The 21,644-nt window shown below is 49.7% G+C and overlaps 1 protein-coding gene across 3 annotated transcripts in view; it reads left to right on the top strand.

Moving 5' to 3' along the window:
- Nucleotides 1–15,093, top strand: part of SH3PXD2B (SH3 and PX domains 2B) — a 120,590-nt gene extending 105,497 nt beyond the window's left edge. For all 3 annotated transcript variants that reach the window (XM_031011297.3, XM_031011296.3, XM_063706960.1), the window contains 3 exons: nt 1,236–1,285; nt 2,294–2,419; nt 8,655–15,093. In XM_031011297.3, coding sequence (XP_030867157.2) covers nt 1,236–1,285; nt 2,294–2,419; nt 8,655–10,202 — 1,724 coding nt within the window. In that variant the 3' untranslated portion in view covers nt 10,203–15,093. The remainder of the gene's footprint in view (nt 1–1,235; nt 1,286–2,293; nt 2,420–8,654) is intronic.
- The last annotated feature ends 6,551 nt before the right edge of the window (nt 15,094–21,644 follow it).

The following is a 21,644-nucleotide window of genomic DNA, read 5'->3' as shown; positions in this document are numbered from 1 at the left end:
ATACACACATCCAATAAACAATCTAGATATGTATTTCTTTCTCACAAAACAGTCTGTGTATATGTTCAGGGTTAATATGGCAGCTCCGGGCAATCAAGAGTCTTATTACTCTGCATCTATCTTGTTGCCCTCATCCCCCGGTCCAGAACGGCTCACTACTAGTCCAGCCAATGAAAAGCAGTGCATTGCACTCCAGCCTGGGTGACAAGAGCGAAACTCCATTTAAAAAAAAAAAGGCGTTGCTTTCCTATCCCAGGTTGCATTCTTTCTGCTATCTCACAGTGGTCACACTGGCTACTGTGTGCACAGCTCAGAAGCTACACTCTTTCTACTTTGTCTTACATCCCACTGCCAGAACTAAGTCACGTGGCAATACCTGGCTGCAAGGGTGACTGGAAAATGAAGTCTATATAGACAGCTAAGTGTCTTGGCCAATACTCTGTTGCTATTTATTCTAACAGAAGACAGGTAAATGGGAATTTAAGGGATTAGCAGTCTCCTCCGCACCCCAACGCCAAACTACCCTTCTGTATGGACCCGTGCTGAACCTGGCCAACATTCTGCCTTTAGCCAGGAGCCTTGGACCACTGCAAAGTCCTCATCCTCCTGGCCCTGAGACCCAGAGCCAGGGCAGCTGCCTCCAGAGTATAAACCCCTGAGTCATCAGCCCAAGTGTGTTTGGTTCAGTGTGTTTGTGTATTGTTGCGTTTGGGTTGTTCTAGAGCACAAAACCAGGTGCAGTTAACATTCGCTGCATGCCTGCCACATGCCAAGAGCTTCACAGATGTTTCCTTTCATCCTCACCGCTGCCCTGGGTGACACACATTATGCCAGTTCTACAGATGAGGGCCTTGTGGCTCGGAGAATCCAATCATCTGTCCAATGCCAGCAGCTGTGAGCCTCAGAGCTGGATTGGGACCCATCTCTGTGTTATTCTGAAGACTTTTGCTTTTTGCCCTTTCTGGAGAATTTCCATGACTTGAGGATCCAGCACCATCCCCTTTCATTCCTGTGTAGAAAAGATCCAAGAAAAGCTACGTTGAGAGAGTCCTGAGCCAACTAGGAGCCACGCGTGAGCAGCTCCTTCCTGCCCAGGCTGTTCTCACAGGGAGGGTTGCAGCAGCATGCAGGCGCCTGTGTTCAGTCTTCTGCAGGAGAAAATAGACCCGGCCTGGCACCCAGCTCAGGAATCTCATCTGTAGCACATGGTGTAATAAGCTCTCATTTCTCCATAGGATCACCAAAGATGAGGCAGAGACCCCCTCCTCGCCGGGACATGACCATTGTAAGTGGACCCTCGCTACTGGGGAGTGGCCACTGACTTGAGGGTTGTGAGGGGTGTCCACTAGCCCCTCACACACCCCTCGCCCTTCCAGAAATGCTCTCTTTCCAGTCCACACAACAGCCTTGTGAAGCAGGCTGTAGAAATGCTAGTCCCACTCCCAGGTGGAAAGACAGAGGTGCAGGCAGGTGAAACAGTTTGCCCACGGGGCCAGAGTGCTCCCGTGACAGTTTGGCCTCGGGACCTGCTTTCTGCTCCCTGGGCCCTTCTCTTAGTCGTAGATCAGTCTTCTCAGGTGACTTGAGGCCCAAGCTGAGATGAGACACAAATTCTGATATTCTGCGCTCATACTCCATTATGTAAAATTCTCTAGGTACCTTTTTAGCCAATACTTTGAACCCAATGGGTTGTTGTTGGGTTTTGGGGTTTTTTTTATTTGTTTGCATTGGTTTTTGAGATGGGATCTTGCTCTGTTGGGGTTGTATTTTTTTAATGTCTGCTCTTTATCAAGCACCTGTTGCGTGCCATGCAGTGTGCCGAGTGCCTCACAACATTAACTAATTTAATACTTGAAGCAACCCCACCAGGTAGACACTGTTATGCCCACTCTGCAGGAGAGAAAACTGAGGCTCCAAAAGGGGGTGATTTGCCCAAGGACACTGCCACTATCAATCAGTGTTTCCAACCCAGATAGATCTACTAACAAACTTAAGCTCCCTCCACAACCCTCACTGCCTCTTATTTCAGAGAATATTGTCTTGCTCCAAATTCTCATGATTGTACCCAAATGTCCCATGTTTCTTCCCATCACCCTAAAGCTGATGGGCCAGTGAGGTCTCACCGAGGAGTGACAAACTGCATGGTCCTATTTGTGTTGTCCCTTAGAATCCAACTAGGTCCCCAGCACCCCCTTAAGGGTGATTGCGTGCCCCAGGCCCTTAGACTTCCCCTGACACAGGGTCGCAGGAGTGCACTTAGCCTTGGAGATAACCCTGTGTGTGATTGTACCAGCCTCGAGGCCTCAACCTGCCGAAGCCGCCCATCCCGCCCCAAGTGGAGGAAGAGTATTACACCATCGCCGAATTCCAGACAACCATCCCAGACGGCATCAGCTTCCAGGCAGGCCTGAAGGTCGAGGTGAGTGGCCCTGGTGTTCCTTTGCCTGCTTGTGATTCCTGATTCCAGGCATCACCTCCTACTTCTCCCCTGTCACCTCCTACTTCACTGGGTGGGTGGAGGTGGGGCGGAGATTAACAGCTTTATAGTTCACATACCATACAGTTTACAATTTGAAGTGTAAAATTCAGCGGCTTATGATATTCACAGGGTTGCACAACCCTCACCACTGTCTAATTCCAGAACAAAAAGAAACTCCTTACCCATCAACGGTCATCCTCCATTTCCCCTCAACCTGCCAGCCCCTAGGCAGCCACCAATCCACTTTCTGTCTCCATAGATGTGCCTGTTTTAGACATTTCATATAGATGAAATCCCACAGTATGTGGTCTTGTGTGACTGGCTGTATGCCTTTCTTTACCACCTCCCACCTCCGTTCTTGCTTCTCCTCTCTCCTTTTCTTCCCACTCCCTCTGTTTGTCTACTTTGTTCCCCAGATTCTCTTCCTGCATTTCTCTTTCCTTTCCTCATGGGGTTAGAGCTTCAAGATATTTCTTTCTCATATTTGCAAGAAAACCTGTAAGTAAGGGGATGGCAGCTAGGGCCAGGGGGAAACCTTTGGCAAAGATGGTTCTTGAGACACTTTCAAAAGCAGGTGAGCCAATCACAGGTATCACCAAATTCACTCTGTCATGTGTAAGAGTTGGTCAGACCCCCCCCCCACCTCACCTTGGGAGGCCAAGGTTCAATTTATTCATCTCTGCAGCAAATAAAATACTCCTGGATCTCCTACTATGGTTGTGTGTGGCGGCTGCTTTTCTAGGCCCTGAAGAGTTGTCGTCACCATCCTCTTTCCTTTAAAGAACACAGCTCTGTTCCTGGCACAGAGCACTGTCTGATGGCACAGGGCAGTAGACACCATTGATCAGTTCACTCCAGCATACCTCTTTAGGGCCCCTCCCTTCCTTCCTGGCTATATTCCAGGAAGGACTATAGCCTGCCTGCCTGCGCGCCTTCCTTCCTTCCTTCCCTCCTCCCTTCCCTCCCTCCTTCCCTCCTTCTTTCCTTCCCTCCCTCCTTCCTTCCTCCTCCCTCCTTCCTTTGTTTTCCTTCCCTTCTTCCTTTCCTCCTTCCCTCCCTCCTTTCCCTCCTTCTCTCCTTCCTCCCTCCTTCCTCCTTCCTTCTTTCTCTCCCTCCTTCCTTCCTTTCCTCCATCCTCCTTCCTTCCTTTCTTCCATCCTCCTCCTTCCTTTTCCCTTACTCCAGCTTGCCAGCAGCTCCACCAGGCACATCTGGCCCAGGCCTTGCTGTGTACTACAGTCGAGAGGCTAATTCTGCATCCTCTGGCCCCTGCTTCCAGAGGCATTGAAGTATCTTCATGTTTCACTAGAAGGAAATCCTTTTGTGTTTTCACTTTGCTATTATCTGAGTGAAGGGCTAAAGGGATGAGATTTGGGAAAAGTCTGAATTGTGTTTTAATCCATTATAGAAAAATCTGCCCCTTCATACTCTTTCATTGTATACACATGTATTGAGTGCCTCCTTTTTTTTTTTTTTTTTTTTTTTTTTTTTTTTTTTTTTTGACAGAGCCTCGCTCCTCTGTTGCCCAGGCTGGAGTGCAATGGCTCAATCTCAGCTCACTGCAACCTCCGCCTCCCAGGTTCAAGTGATTCTCCTGCCTCTCTAGTAACTGGGATTACAGGCGCCCACCATGACGCCCGGCTGATTTTTGTATTTTAAGTAGAAACAGGGTTTTGCCATGTTGGCCAGGCTGGTCTCGAACTCCTGACCTCAGGTGATCTGCCCACCTCGGCCTCCCAAAGTTCTGGCATTACAGGCGTGAGCCACTGCACCTGGCTAGATGTTGTTTTCTTATGATAGATCCATATGCTCTGTTTTTCTCTTCTCCAGTTTTGCTTCCTGGCTCATTGCAACATTATCTTAGCCTTCAAAATTCATTAATGGAATCACAGCATTCTAGCAGTAGGGCTACCAGTAACACCTTAGTTACTTGTCTAGGCTATTTATCTTCAGGATGTGTTATGATGATGATGACGATGATGATGATGATGATGATGGTGATGATGATATAGGCACCTCTTCTGTGTCAGGTACCTTACCTCCTTGATAACTGATCTTCACAGAAGTCCCAAGAGGTCAAAATACCAGCATCATGGGGTTGGTTGGTTAGTTTGTTTTTCTTTTTTTTTTTTCTATCAGCATGTTTTATAGATGAGACTCAGAGGGGTTAGGTAAATTAATTGCCTCTAGTAACACAGCTAGTAAGCAATGGAGTTGTGAAACCAGGTCTTTCTGGTTTTAAAGCCCACACTCTTTTCTTTCCCCTCATTCTTGTGATCTTTTTTTTTTTTCTTTGAGACGGAACCTTGCTCTGTCACCCAGGCTGGAGTGTAATGGCATGATCTTAGCTCGCTGCAACCTCCACCTCCCAGGTTCAGACAATTCTCTTGCCTCAGCCTCCCAAGTAGCTGGGATTACAGGTGCCTGCCATCACACCTGGCTAATTTTTTTTTGTATTCTTAGTAGAGACGGGGTTTCACCATGGTGGCCAGGCTAGTCCCGAACTCCTGACCTCAGGTGATCCGCCCGCCTAAGCCTCCCAAAGCGGTGGGATTGCAGGCGTGAGCCACCGCACCCGGCTTCTGATCTTGCATTTGCTTTTATTCCTAGTAGTTCTTGGCTTCCCTCTAGTAAATGAAAACGCCCATTCATCATGGTTCAGAACACACATGTTCAGAGCTTCTACCACAATACTTTGCGAAGAGTGTAAGCTTGACAAATCTTACTGATACATCTAATATTGATTACCCTATTTTCAGTTCCTCACATACAGACTTAAGTATTAGTGTTGTTGAATTCATGGATGTGCTGACGATGACTCGTATGCCCAGTGTGGCCTGTAATTTTTACCAGAGCTATCAAGTGTTGATAAGATGCCGGTCATCCTTACATAAACAGCTTACATTTATCAGTGGCCTTTCCTGGAGATTCCAGTGGGACTCATTAAGTGCTGCCTGTCAGGTGCATCCCGCTGGCCCAGTGACCTCCACTCTAATTTAATCGCAGCAGCATTTACCAAGTGCTGTTGTATGCATTAGCTCTTGTGGCTGCAAAAATTCTACAAGTGGGTGTTAAATTGTTCTTACCATTTTCCTTCTGTGATGTGGAATCTGAGGCACGTGGCTTGCCCCAGGCCACTCAGGCAGTAAGTGGCAGAGCCAAGACTGCAGGCCCAGGAGCCCAGCATTTGCATCCTGGCGCTGAGTCTGTGGCTGCCATCCCTCTCCCAGAAGGGCCACAAAGTGCCCGCAGCCATCTTTGCTCCTTCTGCAATTTCTTACCCCGGACACAGCCCTTCTCCAAGCAGGGTCTTTTTTTTTTTTCGAGACAGAGTCTTGCTCTGTCGCCCAGGCTGGAGTGCAATGGCACGATCTCGGCTCACTGCAACCTCTGCCTCCCAGGTTCAAGCGTTTCTCCTGCCTCAGCCTCCCGAGTAGCTGGGATTACAGGCGCATGCCACCACACCCAGCTAATTTTTTGTATTTTTAGTAGACGCAGGGTTTCACCATGTTGGCCAGGCTGGTCTCAAACTCCTGACCCAGGTGATCCACCCGCCTTGGCCTCCCAAAGTGCTGGGATTACAGGTGTGAGCCACCGCGCCCGGCCAGGGGTTTCTTTTCTGAGAGGCAAGATTAGGTGACTCTGAAGCCCACCCCGCTGCCTTTGACTCTCCTCCGATCGACGGGCCTTCTACAGGACCCGCTGTGTGTTCCTCAGCTCTCCTGAGGCTCCATTCTGCATGCGTAAAATGAGGTGACAGTTCCCAACTCACAGGGTGTCATGAGCGTTCATCAGATCTTCCGAGTCCAGAGACAGCCTACCAGGGAATTGCAGTGTACATCTGTGATGGCTGCCATAACAAAATACCAGACTGGGTGGCTTAAACAACTGCAGTTTATTGTCTCACAGTTTGGGAAGCCAGAAGTTCAAGATCAAGGTGTCAGCAGGTTTGGTTTCTCCTGTGTCCTCTCTCCCTGGCTTCCATATGGACACCTTCTCACTGTTTCTCACGTGGTCATCCCTCAGTCCCTGTGTGTTTTCTAATCCCCTCTTCTTATTTGGACATCAGTCATATTGAACTAGGGCCCATGTATTAGGCCATTCCTGCATTGCTATAAAGAAATACCTGGCTGGGCACGGTGGCTCACGCCTGTAATCCCAGCACTTTGGGAGGCCGAGGTGGGCAGATCACGAGGTCAGGAAATCAAGCCCATCCTGGCTAACACGGTGAAACCCCATCTCTATTAAAAATACAAAAAAAAAAAAAAAATAAGCCGGGCACGGTGGCAGGTGCCTGTAGTCCCAGCTACTTGGGAGGCTGAGGCAGGAGAATGGCGTGAACCCAGGAGGCGGAGCCTGCAGTGAGCCGAGATCGTGCCACTGTACTCCAGCCTGGGCAACAGAGTGAGACTCTGTCGCGCAAAAAAAAAAAAAAAAAGAAATACCTGAGACTGGGTAATTTATAAAGAAAAGAGGTTTACTTGACTCATAGTTGGGCATGCTGTACAGAAAGCATGGTGCCAGCATCTGCTTGCCTTCTGGGGAGGCTCAGGGAGCTTTTACTCAGGGTGGAAGGCAAAGCAGGAGTAGGCACATCACATAGCAAGAACAGGAGCAAGCGAGAGTGGCAAGGAGACACCACACACTTTTAAACAACCAGATCCCATGGGAACTCATTACCAAGGGAAGGACACCAAGCCATTCATGAGGGATCTGCCCCCGTGACCCAAACACCTCCCACCAGGCCCCACCTCCATCATTGGGGATCACATTTCAACATGAGACTTGGGTGGGGACATACATCCAAACTCAGCCCACCTTAATGATCCATTTTAACCTTAACCACCTCTTTAAAGGCCCTATTTCCAAGTACAGTCACAGTTGGAGGTATTGGGGGTTAGGGCTTCAACATACGAATTTGGGTAGGGGGACACAATTCAGCCCATAATAGCGAGCACACCTTTCACCTGTGTGAATTCAGCCACGCAGTGCTGGACAAAAAAGAGACAGAGAACAAGATCTTAGACAACATGAGTGATTCCACCCACCATTCCATCCAACAGGCGTGTATCCCACAGGGAAGTAGGGACACGATGAAAATCTACTCTACTCCACCAGCTCCAGGTCCCCTGTATATAAACACGAGCATCTCTTTGAGCTGACTGTGATTCCTGTGTTCAAAGATAGGTATTTCTCAGGCCAGACACAGTGGCTCACACCTGTAATCCCAGAACTTTGGGAGGCCGAGGCAGGCAGATCGCTAGAGACCAGGAGTTCGAGATCAGCCTGGCCAACATGGTAAAACCCCATCTCTACTAAAAATACAAAAATTAGCCAGGTGTGGTGGTACATGCCTGTAATCCCAGCTACTTGGGAGACTAAGGCATGAGAATAGCTTGAACCTGGGAGGCGGAGGTTGCAGTAAGCCGAGATCATGCCACTGCACTTCAGCCTGGGTGACAGAGCAAGACTCTGTCTCAAAAAAAAGGTAGGTATCTTTCATGTGTTGTGGCCTCTATAAATGCCAGCTAACTTCTTCATCCGATGCTCAGCCAAAGAAGCCAGGATCAAGGGTAGCTTTGACTTCTGCCTTGTCTTTAGAATTGTAGCAGACGCTGCCGGTGCCTCTGATCCACCTGAATTCACCTGCGCCTACACACAGGTCCCTGCAAGCCGACAGCTTCCCAGAAGGGGAGAGGAGTTAATACCCTGGGTAGGGAGGAGCTGAGAGTCAATAGATAAATGCATGCATCCCCAGAGGGACCCGTTCTGAGGCACTGTCTTTGTGGTCTCTCAGAGGGTCCCTGGCAGATCAAGCCCCATGGCCCCGAGCAATAACTTGCTCATAATTGGCCTCTCCCTTTCCCTTCTTTCTCTGTCTACTTCCTTACTTGTATTTCCTAAGACCAACTCTCAAATTAAGTACCTATACCCAAGGCCACATCTCATGGACTGCTTTAGGGGGAGTCCAATATGACAAGAATCTCCCACCATGTAAGATATTCCCGGAACATGGTAACATCTCCATTGGTGGTCCCTGTAGACCTTGTCAGAGGAGCTGCTGAGTACACAGTGACAGCTTCTAGAGCTCCAGTTGCACATGGGTTCTGCCAAACCATTCCATCTGCTGGCCCTGGCATCGTACCCAAGTGCCTTTCTCTATCCTCCCTTGCAGGTGATCGAGAAAAACTTGAGTGGCTGGTGGTACATTCAGATTGAAGATAAGGAAGGGTGGGCCCCGGCAACCTTCATTGACAAGTACAAGAAGACCAGCAACGCGTTGAGACCCAACTTTCTGGCTCCCCTGCCCCACGAGGTGACCCAGCTCCGGCTGGGGGAAGCAGCAGCGCTGGAGAACAACACGGGCAGCGAAGCCACGGGCCCCTCCCGGCCCCTGCCTGATGCACCGCATGGTGTCATGGACTCGGGGTTGCCATGGTCTAAAGACTGGAAGGGCAGTAAGGATGTCCTGAGGAAGGCATCTTCAGACATGTCTGCATCAGCAGGCTACGAGGAGATCTCAGACCCTGACATGGAGGAGAAGCCCAGCCTCCCTCCGCGGAAAGAATCCATCATCAAGTCGGAGGGGGAGCTGCTGGAGCGGGAGCGGGAGCGGCAGAGGACGGAGCAGCTCCGGGGCCCCACCCCCAAGCCTCCAGGCATGATTTTGCCAATGATGCCAGCCAAACACACCCCTCCAGCCCGGGACAGCAGGAGGCCAGAGCCCAAACCTGACAAAAGCAAACTGTTCCAGCTGAAAAATGACATGGGGCTGGAGTGTGGCCACAAGGTCTTGGCCAAGGAAGTGAAGAAGCCCAACCTCCGGCCCATCTCCAAATCCAAAACTGACCTGCCGGAGGAGAAGCCAGATGCCACTCCCCAGAATCCCTTCTTGAAGTCCAGACCTCAGGTTAGGCCAAAACCAGCTCCTTCCCCCAAAACGGAGCCACCTCAGGGCGAAGACCAAGTCGACATCTGCAACCTCAGGAGTAAGCTCAGGCCTGCCAAGTCCCAAGACAAGTCCTTGTTGGATGGGGAGGGCCCCCAGGCAGTAGGGGGCCAAGACGTGGCCTTCAGCCGAAGCTTCCTCCCAGGAGAGGGGCCTGGCCGCGCCCAGGACAGGACGGGCAAACAGGATGGTCTCAGCCCAAAAGAGATTTCCTGCAGAGCCCCTCCGAGGCCAGCCAAGACCACAGATCCTGTGTCTAAGAGCGTGCCTGTTCCTCTCCAAGAGGCTCCCCAGCAGAGACCTGTGGTCCCACCCCGCAGACCACCTCCCCCAAAGAAAACCTCTTCGTCATCCAGGCCCCTCCCAGAGATCAGAGGTCCACAGTGTGAAGGCCACGAAAGCAGGGCAGCTCCCACCCCAGGCCGTGCTCTCCTCGTCCCTCCAAAAGCCAAACCTTTTCTCTCCAACTCTTTGGGGGGTCAGGATGACACGCGAGGCAAAGGCAGCCTGGGGCCACGGGGGACCGGCAAGATTGGAGAAAACAGGGAGAAAGCAGCTGCAGCCTCTGTCCCCAATGCCGACGGCCTGAAGGACTCTTTGTATGTGGCCGTGGCCGACTTTGAAGGAGACAAAGACACCAGCAGCTTCCAGGAAGGGACAGTGTTTGAAGTCCGGGAGAAGAACAGCAGTGGCTGGTGGTTCTGCCAGGTCCTGAGCGGAGCCCCTTCCTGGGAAGGGTGGATTCCTTCCAACTATCTCAGAAAGAAGCCGTAGCCGACTCCCTTTCTGCCTAGAGGGCCCGCTGGTCCTTGCTGGCTTTACCCACGTATTTAATACGCCTCTTAATTTATCATTCTCCACGCAGCTTCCAAGGCAGACAGACTCTGGGGTACTGTGACTTCTTGCCTCCCTCCCATGGGTGGAGAGTGAGTTTCGGACACCTCGGGCGCCCCTGGGCCTGATCCCTCCTATCACAGCATCACTGGAGGCTCAGAACCCACAGCCTTTGCTTTCTGTCCATGTCAGCATCCCTGCCTTAAGAGAACTCCTCCTGGCCAATGGCATTGCCACCCAGCAGTGGGACCAAGACTCGCCAAGACCTCCAGGACGGGATCCCATTGCCTGGAGAAACTCCAGCAAGGGTCTCTCATGGCTTGGACATGGCACAGTAAGGGGCAGCCAACCCAGTCCATGATGACTTTTGCTCCAACTTCTTCATGTTTCTAAAAGCCCAGTGGCTTTATTCACTCCTCCTAAATTGCCTGCTACCAGAAGGAACTTCATCCTGAAGAAATGCATTCCATTACCAGTCCCAGGGAAAGTGTCCCCTTCCCCAAAGCCTCAGGCCCGTGGGCCTCTGAGGTTCCACTGGATGTGGCTCCCCCAGGAGTGGGCCTGGAGGTCCGCTCAGCTGCCCTGCCTCCCACCTTCTATCTTGGGACCATGGTCAGCCCTGAAGGGTGGTTCCAGCCCCGCGTATGCTGCACTTTGCTGCTGCAGGCTCCGGTCCCTCCAGGGCTTTTCAATGAGAATTCTCACCCCAACTTGGAGCATTTCATTTTTGCCTACCTAAAGCAAGAATCTCAAAGTTTGTTTGAATAAGAGGCCCATTCACAAGTCGTGCCCTTGTGAGCACCCCTTTGCTGAGTGCCCCGTGGGTGCCAAACACTGTACTTGGCGCTTTGCATTCATGCTTTGACCCTCACAACCTCCCTTTATAGATGAGGAAACTCACGCTCCATGTGCCCAAGGACACACCAGCCAGGAGGAAGAGGGAAGAGGATTTGAGTCCAGGCCTGCCTGACTTCAGTGCCTGTGCCCTCCCCTCTGTAAAAGACAAACCAGGCAGGGAAGAGATAGAAGCTGGCTAAGTGGTGGCCAAGTGGCTTCATTGTGATGGGGGTGAGGGGGCATTTGTGGCTGCTCCCACACCCACCATCCCTCCAGCCCACAGCAGCCTATACCAAAGGCTGCCCTGGACTCAACAGCTGCGTCTCCATGACAGGAGAATGCCAGGGTCCTGGTGGTTGGCACAGAGCCCTGTTCCCTGCTTCTAAGCTGTTGCCCCCTGGGGAATAGAGCTTATGGAGCAACGGGAGCTGAGGTGGCCTCGAGGGCCAGCCTGGAGGGCTCTGAGCATAGCATGCAGCGGTCCCATAGGGAGGCAGGTAACCAAGGGCCAGGCAGAGCTGCTTCCTGTGCCTCTCCGGCATTTGTAATGTTTTTTTCTTTTTTCACGCACTGCCAAATCTGTTTTCTCCCTTGAAGAAACCCAGGGCAGATGTGGTCATCTGTCAAACTGAGGTCTGGAGAGGCATGACTAAATCACTGCAGAAGCAAAATCAGGACCCAGCATTTCTAGCTCCCAGCCCAGAGTAAGAGAGCAGAGCAGAACCCCTTCCCATTCTACCCGACCGAGGCAGCCCTGCCCTGCCCTGCCCTGCCCTGCCCTGCCCCGCCCCTCCCCGCCCTGCCCTGCCCCAGAGATCTCCAGTTCACAGTGTTCATCAGGCGAGATACTTTTGGACCCACAAAGCCAGTTTTTTGGGGGGATGCTCAGTGTCTACCTGCAGTGCCAAAGTTTTGCTTGAACAGCCCTCTTCTGCCCCGCCTCCCAGCTCCACCCCCTATCATGTGGGCGCTGGCTGCTCTGCATGAGGAGCTTCCTCTGATCACCTGTAGCATCTTCAGTCCCTTCGTCCAGTCGGCCTGCAAATCCCATTTCCCAGAGAGGCTTGGGCAGGGCCCACTTGCCACTTGGCCCTGTGCCCAGAGCGTTGGGGGCAGATGGCGGCCAGGGGAAGAAGGGAGGTGGGGAAGGGCCGCCACCGCTTGAGGGTCCCCTCCCTTGAGAGGAGGCCCTATGGCAGTTTTCCTGAGTTCTTGATCCACTTTGATTTAAACAGCTTTTGTGAAGCTATGTGAGATTTGACTACATTTGAAAAGACAAAACTCACATGTTTTTTTCTGATTTGCTCTTTGCCTTTCAGCGACATTTTCAGATATTTTGTGAGTGTCTACTCTGTGCTAGGTGCTGAGTAGACTGGGCTGTGTGTGGCTTCATCCCTGGCTGGAAGAGCTTTGAGTCCTGTCTGCTGACTTCACTGAAGGAGTTTCTCTCTTGCTTCATTCTTTCCTCCCGGGGGTCAGCTGGGTAGGAGCAGACTTGCCCTGCCTTCCTCTAGGCAGAAAGTTTTCCTGCAAATGAAAGAATCTGCCATTCTCTTTTGCTATGATGATAATTATTATTCTGACATGACCCGCGGGTACTGAAGCCACATTCCTCTCTGTTTACTGTTCTCTCCTTGAGTCGTATCTATGGCCTGAGGACGTCTGTATCCAGCTCCTTTTCCTACAATGGTAGACACTTCCCCAGGCAGTGGGTGGGTCGGGGTGGCCAGTCACTCTCCTAGCTGTCCTTGCCTGGGGACTTAGATTTACCCCATCCAGGACTGTGGTCGCTATTCTGTGAGCGATTGATGGCACATATGCAGAACTCCCCTGGAGTCATGGCTCTAGAAAGTGTCCAGGCCCATCGTGACAACGGTGCCAAGCACCGGGCTGGTGACCAGTGCCTAAACACACACGCTCCTTTAATCCTTACGGCAAGCCTGTGAGGCGGTTAGGACCAGCCCTGATCTATAGTGAGAAAATTAAGGTTCAGAGGGAGAAGGTCCGAGTAGTGGCCAAGCTGGGACTCAGATCTCAAGTTTTGGTTTGTTTGGTTTTATTGTTGTTGTTTCCCTTGTGTCCATGACTTTTTCTCTGCCATTAGCAGGGAAGTGTGCGGAGGGCTTCCAGGGAATCAAGTGACCCTCCCTCTGAATTTCGGTGTCTCTTCCCCCCACCCCTTGCTCACACATTTCAGTAGGTCACAGGCCAAATGGCAGCCCAGAAGGTGGGCAGAGATTTTTTTTTCTTCCCCTCACCCCTGCTTATTAACACAATTGTGACGACTACTTTACCTTACATCCCAGGGCAAATGGACAGCTTGTGGTACCTCCAAAAATTTGGAAAATCCTGAGTCTAAGGCCACCTCTTGATAAAAGAGGCCTTTGCTCACATTTTCTGCTCAGAATCTTTCTTTGCCATTTTTGGGTGTATGTCGTCCCAGCTGAGACTGTGGGAGAGCTGAGCTCCAGCTTAAACCGCTTTTAATGGCCCTTCCCTACTGGGGGATTGCTGGAGCCCATGCCAGGTTACAGCAGTCATTTTAAACCTCTGCCACGAGGCCACGCCATAGAATCAATTTCCAAGGCAATGTTCTTGGCCCTAAAATGTTTGCGCCCACTGAGGATTTCATTACCAGGTGGAAGATGGGGGAACATATGCCACGTTAAAAGAGCAAGTGCTGAGTGTGCCAGGACTTGAGAAGAACCTTAGCTGAGGAGTGGACAGTCTGGTATTTATTTCGCCTCTCCCAAGTACCCAGCACAGAGTGGGAAAAAGAAGAAACTGCTCCTGCCTTCCAGTAGCTGGCAACTTGACATCAAGAACAAAAACATTCGTAGCTGGACCCCCGTCCTTTCATCGTGCCCAAGTCTTACATGTTGGCTTAAGCTGCCCCCTTGGAGGCCGTACCTTTCTCTTTGGACTGTGACAGTGGACACCTAACAGCCTGAGCCATGTGTGGCTGTCTTATCCCCCAAGGGTTGTCCAGGCCCGTTCTGCAGGGCTGTTGTGTAGACTGCAGACACCCATACCTCACCACAGACCAAAGATGACCTCGTGTCAGACTGTGGGCTGATGAGAGGTAGAGCAGCATGCATCGAGGCCTGAGGGTGCAGGGCACCCTCCCTTGGCCTGGAGGAATTGCTCTTAACTAGAATAAGTTTCCACGAGGGTCCCAGGCAGAGCTGCAGAGCTGGAACCGGAGGCTCCACAGTCCTTGCCTGCTCATGGACCTCCTTCAGAGCACCTTTCTACAGACTGGACTGCCCAGCTCCGTGGGGTGGCATCTGGTTTCTGGTGCTATTCTGCCAAGTTATCGAGCTCCTCCTCATGTTTCAACATTCCATCTTCCCGTTTCTATCCTCGACTCCAAAGTAAGCCTTCTTAGCTCCAATCAGGGATGAGGGGCTCAACCTCTTCTTTCCTCAAAGAGGCCAAATACAGTGCCACAGTCGGTAGCCTTCACTTTCAGATGTCCTATTCATGTAAAAAAGAAGGTGCCCCCACCAGGCTTACATCAGCAATAAGCAATTCTAATGCAACGATGGTGTCCACATTTTACCCCAGTGTGTGCCCATGTATGCCTTTGTGCCCGTGTAATTATTGTTAGCGCCCCTTTCACTTAGAGGGGTGATAATAAACTGTGGCCACCTTGATTACAACCCACATTTCCTGCTTTGGGGAGCAAGTAACAGGCCATTTCTTACCTCCCTCCAGGAACAGTGGGCACCACCCACCACTTCATGTCTGCTCATAGGATGACGCTGGAGATCCCCACACTTACTCTACCCTCTTGGCAAATTGGCATTCCGGTGGTGGTTTTTGTTTCCTTTAACACATTAAATAAATGAGTATATAGGATGTGAGGGGAGGGGTGAGAACAACTAGCTGTAGCATGTATAGGCTATATACTTTACCATTAGACTTTTTCCTTTTTTTTTTTTTTTTTTTTAAATAAAAAAAGTGCTTGACTGGTTTCAAGCTTCATCGTGAAGATGCAGTGTCTATGGATTTTATTTGGCAGGAGAAAGGGTACATAGCTTTGTGGCCTGGGATCTTCGGGATCAAAGAACAGAAACCTATGCCAGCTATGTTTGGAAACTGTGGAGAAATAGGGGCGACCCCTCTCTGGGCCATAGTGCACCTTCATTCTCTTAACTACAATGTCCACAAACCAAGGGAAAGCTTCCTTTATGTCCAAAGGATGGTGAACCTCTTGCCAGCGTTGCCTCCTGATGGTCAAGAGTGTGCTATGGAGGTCCAGGCCCAGTGGCTCACACCTGTAATCCCAGCACTTTGGGAGGCCGAGGCAGGCCGATCACCTGAGGTCAGGAGTTCGAGACCAGCCTGGCCGATATGGTGAAACCCCATCTCTACTAAAAATACAAAAATTCGCCGGGCGTGGTGTCGGGCGCCTGTAACCCCAGCTACTTGGGAGGCTGAGGCAGGAGAATCGTTTGAACCCGGGAGGCGGAGGTTGCAGTGAGTCGAGATCACGTCACTGCACTCCAGCCTGGGTGACAGAGTGAGACTCGGTCTCAAAAAAAAAAAAAAATTGTGCAGTGGGGGTTTGGGGTGGGAAATGCAGCCACATTTGGGCCGCAGAGACTGCCCAAGCCATCTGCTCCTGGGAGGTGGAGCGCACTGCCTAACGTTTTACTACTTTCCCAAAGGCAGTGCCCAAGCAAAATCAACCCCAGTGTGGAGCCCCCTTGTTCCCAGGTGACTAACAGGACACCACCACCCCACCTTCCTAAGGAGAGAAGAAAACCAGCAGAGTCCCTGAACAAAAGAACTTGGAGGGAAGGGATATACATGCAATATTCATGCTTCTTTAGAGGAAACAATATAACGACCTTCTTGCAGACCTTGCTTAGGAATAATGGTCATTAACATATTAATCTGTGTCCCTATTAGAAGGAGAAAAACAGAAGATGTGGTGGCTCACCCGTAATCCCAGCACTTTGGGAGGCCAAGGCAGGAGGATCTGTTGAACCCAAGAGTTTGAGACCAGGCTGGGCAACATAGCAAGACCTTTCCTCTACTCAAAGTTTAAAAAAAAAAAAAAGTAGCCGGGTGTGGTGGTGCACACCTACAGTCCCAGCTACTTGGGAGGCTGAAGTGGGAGGATTGCTTGAGCCCAGGAGTTCAATGCTGCAGTGAGCTGCGATTGCACCACTATGCTCCAGCCTGGATGACAGAGCAAGACTGTGTCACAAAAAAAAAAGAAAGGAAAAAGTCATGCGGTGTTCTGGGCCCCCATAGGAGCAGGTTCACCCAAGTTCTTGCAAACCAAGAGTGCTTAATCATAACAGGACTGGCAATGGTATGGGCTTTCCGGCTGGGGCTGGAGGGGCATCTGCCTCATGGGATGGGACGGCAATGGGACCATGATCAGGGACCAAACCTGGCTTTCTCTTTGCAGGCTACATGCCCTCTCACTACATTTCTGCCCCGTGACCTTCCTTCAGGTCTCACCTGGAAGTGTCACACTCGCCATTCCCTATCATATTGTTTTTTGTTTTGTTTTGTTTTTTGAGACGGAGTTTCACTCTTGTCACCCAGGCTGGAGTGCAATGGCGCAATCTTGGCTCACTGCAACCTCCACCTCCCAGGCTCAAGCGATTCTTGTATCTCAGCCTCCTGAGTAGCTGGGATTACAGGTGTGTACTGCCAGCTAACTTTTGTATTTTTTATGGAGACAGGGTTTCACCATGTTGGCCAGGCTGGTCTCGAACTCCTGACCTCAGGTGATCCGCCCGCCTTGGCCTCCCAAAATGCTGGGATTACAGGCATGAGCCACCGTGCCCAGCCCCGTCATACTGTTTTAACTACGCCAAACATGATCCAGCTGTCTCACCCTCTCATACCTGCAAACACTCCCTCATCTAAGGTGAGTTTCTGAGTCCAAGATTACCGTCACGGGGGCACGCTTCTCCAAGTCCTTGGTCTTCAATGTCCATTCCTTCTGTCATTCAGTATCATTTGGGCCACATGGGATTCTTCGGCGTCTTGCAACTCACGCTTCCTAATCAATGGCTCTCAAATTTTAATGACCTTAATGATTCACCAGGGAGCTTGTCGAAAGACAGATTCCTCAGCTTCACTCCCTAAAAGTCAAACTCAGCAGGAATCAGCATCCTGAAAAATCCATTCTGAGGAAATAATCTGCATGCTCCACCCTGAGAAATGGCCGGGCTTTGCACCTTACCTGGTATAGTCTACATGTTCAAAAATTATATTCTGTGCTATTATTATTATTACCATTTATTTTTATTTTTATTTTTTTGGACAAGAGTCTCGCTCTGTTGCCCAAGCTGGAGCGCAGCGATGCAGTCATGGCTCACTGCAGCCTCCGCCTCCCGGGTTCAAGCGATTCTCCTGCCTCAGCCTCCTGAGTAGCTGGGATTACAGGCGTGGGCCACCATGCCAAGCTAATTTTTGTATTTTTAGTAGAGACAGGGTTTCACCATGTTGGCCAGGCTGGTCATGAACTCTGGTCGTCAAGTGATCCACCCACCTTGGCCTCCCAAAGTGCTGGGATTGCAGGCGTGAGCCACTGCGCCCAGCCAGGATCTAACTTTTACTGAGTACATGCTAATAGTTGAGAAGTTTATAGATGTTATCTCTTTTAATCTTCACTACAGTTCTTACAGATAGGAAATATTATATCCATTTTATGGGTGAGGAAGTTAACAGTCTGAGAGATTAATTTACCCATGGCCACAGCTAGTAAGAGGATGAACTTGGGCATCTGAGCCCCTTACCATAAGTTCCCGAATCTATAATCTTCCCACTTAGCATTTCCCAAAATGTTTTTCAGAACAAATGTCGATAGGAATTTGGAAATAAGTGTTCTGAAGATACATTAGTTTGAGAACTGCTGTTTAAAGTCTATTGCAGGACTTCTTATGTAAGCATAATCAGCCTCTTACATACTAGTGTGCAATGTGAATGTCTGAGAGGGGGTTTACTTACATTGGGTTTCTCAAATGTATTTGACTGTGATACCATTCACAGAGCATCTATCAGGAGTAATGTTTCATGTAATAAACTCTGGAAAATGTCCAATTTTAAATTTCAGCTCTGCCTTGCATTCTATCTGAACCATAATGCCTGTCTAACCTTAGCCACATCCTTCACCCAAATTCTGTTTGTAACTCACTGCAACAGAGAGCTGCTCACTGACTTCAAGTTTTCCTACTTGCTATTGCTCTACCTTGGAGTTGTCTGTAAGGATTTTCCCATACAAATTGAGCATCCCAAAATATAAAAACCCAAAATTGAAATACTCCAACATCTGAAGCAATGGCATGACGTTCAAAGGAAATCCTCAGTGAAGCACCCAGATTACAGATTTTTTGATTAGGCGCGCTCAACCGGTGTGTATTCTGCAAGTATTCCAAAATCTGAAAAAAATTGATACCCAGAACACTTCTGGTCCTAAGCATTTTGGATAAGGGCAACTCAACCCGCAGTGAGATTGCCACATATAGGAAATTTCAGAAAACAGCCACCAAGCAGGGAATTTTTCTATCTCCTAAACACGTTTTCCTTTAGAGACTTGTAAATTAATGGCAGTGTACAGAACATACATGTTTCATTAATAAGGCCCAGGTTCATCTCCTCTTAAGATCCAGGAGGCTGGCCGGGCGCAGTGGCTCACGCCTGTAATCCCAACACTTTGGGGGGCCGAGGCGGGCGGATCACGAGGTCAGGAGATCGAGACCATCCTGGGTAACACGGTGAAACCCTGTCTCTACTAAAAATACAAAAAATTAGCCGGGCGTGGTGGCGGGCGCCTGTAGTCCCATCTACTTGAGAGGCTGAGGCAGGAGAATTGCTTGAACCCGGGAGGCGGAGCTTGCAGTGAGCCGAGATCGCGCCACTGCACTCCAGCCTGGGTGACAGAGCAAGACTCCATCTCAAAAAAAAAAATAAATAAATAAATAACAAAGATCCAGGAGGCCCAGATCCTACAATAAACTATGTCCTCATTCCCTTTCAGCTGCGTGAAACTTGGCCTCCAATACTTCTACAGTATAGTACAGAATAGTGAACTTCAGTTTTCATTGCATACCCCTCAATAAAAATGTTAATATGTGACCAGGTGCAGTGGCTCATGCCTGTAATCCCAGTACTTTGGGAGGCTGAGGTGATCGGATCACTTGAGGTGAGAGGTTCGTGACTAGCCTGAGCAACATGGCGAAACCTCATCTCTACTAAAAATACAAAAAAACTTAGCTGGGCATGGTGGCACGTGCCTGTAGTCCCAGCTACTCAGGAGGCTGAGTCAGGAGAATCATTTGAACCGGGAAGGTGGAGGTTGCAGTGAGCTGAGGTAGCACCACTGCACTCCAGCCTGGACAACAGAGCGAGACTCCATCTCAAAAAAAAAAAAAAAATATATATATATATATATACACACACACACATACATATATGTATATGTACGTATATGTATATATGTATATGTATATATGTGTGTATCTATACATGTTAACATGTACAAAATACATGGATTAATAAATAAATGTCATGTACAATATTGTTACGTGGGAATCTCTTACATACACCCATGCTTGGTTTGTTCCCTTCCATGTGAATGGAGCTGCAATCACAGTAAGGCTCCAGCTCTCTCTCTCCCTGGGAAAGAGTGACTGATATTTAGGGGAGCAGGAAGCAGGTATGCACAGCTCAGCCTCTCTCCTACTAGGGATCAGATAGCCCAGGGATACATATTCCACTGGGCCCCTAGCTGTGGGAGGAGGCCTGTGCCTGGGTCAGTGAGCGTGTCTTAATTCTTGGATTCAAGCTTGAGACACCGTGACTGCCAGGCACCACACCTAAGCCAGATTCTCCCACGGCCCTCTCAAGAATAAAGCTAACATTTTGTTCTCTATCTCTCGGATCCCACTCTCTCAATTAATTCTGAACTCAGGGGAGGAGAACAGGAAGCTATTTATTAGGATTCTTAAAAACTGTCTACTGAGGATGGAAGTGGTGGCTAACACTTGTAATCCCAACACTTTGGGAGGCCAAGGCATGAGGATCATTTGAGGCCAGTAGTTTAAAATCAGCCTAGGTGGCTGGGTGCAGTGGCTCACACCTGTAATCCCAGCACTTTGGGAGGCTGAGGCAGACGGATCATGAGGTCAGGAGTTCGAGACCAGCCTGGCCAATATAGTGAAACCCCATCTCTACTAAAAATGCAAAAATTAGCCAGGCATGGTGGCACACGCCTGTAGTCCCAGCTACTCGGGAGGCTGAGGTGAGGCAGAGGTTGCAGTGAGCTGAGACCACGCCATTGCACTCCAGCCTGAGTGACAGAGTGAGAGAGTGAGACTCCATCTCAAAAAAAAAAAATCAGCCTACTAGGCAAAGTAGCGAGATCCCATGTCTATAAAAATTACAAAAATTAGGCAGTTACAGCTGGGCGTGGTGGCTCATGCCTATAATCCCAGCACTTTGGGAAACCGAAGCGGGGTGGATCACTTGAAGTCAGGAGTTCAAGACTAGCCTGGCCAACATGGTGAAACTCTATCTTTACTAAAAGTACAAAAAGTAGCTGGGCATGATGCCACATGCTTGTAATCCCAGCTACTCGGGAGGCTGAGGCAGGAGAATTGCTTGAACCTGGGAGGCAGAGGTTGCAGTGAGCCAAGATTATGCCACTGCACTCCAGCCTGGGTGACAGAGTAAGACTCCATCTCAAAAAAAAAAAAAAAAAATCCAGTTACAGTGGTATGCACCTGTAGTTCCAGATACTCAGAAGGCTGAGACAGGAGGGTCCCTTGAGCCCAGGAGATTGACACTACAGTGAGTTATAATCATACCACTGTACTCCAGTCTGGTTGACAGTGAGACCCTGCCTCTAAAATAAATAAACTGTCTATTGGCTACTGGTTAGGCCAATTTTAGTTGATTTGTTATGTATTGTAATAAAATACATATGCAAAATTGAGCGTGCCTGAAGGATATGCTAAAAAATACACAATGAAAAGAGCAATGGTTCAGTGTGCCCCAGTGGCTTGTCTTATATACCCGCTGGGATTCATGGAATCCACTTTGTAGACCACTGACAAAGGAACAATTCTGGGCTTTAGGGTTAGACCTGGGTTTGAGTTCTGGCTCTGACATGCATTTTACCTCTCGAAAACGATGTCCTCATTTATAAAATAGGGACAATAGTGCCTTTCTCACAGAATTGTTGTGAAGATTAATGGAAATGATGCATACCTAGTACATAGTAGGCCCTTCTAATAGCGCATAATAATTTTTATTGTTTCTATGAAGAGTAGAATATTCAGATTAACAGTCTTCAGGCCAGGCGCGGTGGTTCATGCCTGTAATCCCAACACTTTGGGAGGCCGTGGCGGGCGGATCACCTGAGGTCAGGAGTTCGAGACCAGTGTGGCCAACATGGTGAAACCTTGTCTCTACTAAAAATACAAAAATTAGCCAGGCTTGGTGGTGGCAGGCACCTGTAATCCCAGCTACTCAGGAGGCTGAGGCAGGAGAATCGCTTGAACCCAGGACGCAGAG

The sequence above is a fragment of the Gorilla gorilla genome, chromosome 4 (assembly GCF_029281585.2).
Source record: "Gorilla gorilla gorilla isolate KB3781 chromosome 4, NHGRI_mGorGor1-v2.1_pri, whole genome shotgun sequence".
In the NCBI taxonomy this organism is placed as follows: Eukaryota; Metazoa; Chordata; class Mammalia; order Primates; family Hominidae; genus Gorilla; species Gorilla gorilla.
Note: the sequence above shows the minus strand (reverse complement) of the source record. Positions and strands in the feature narration are given on the sequence as shown.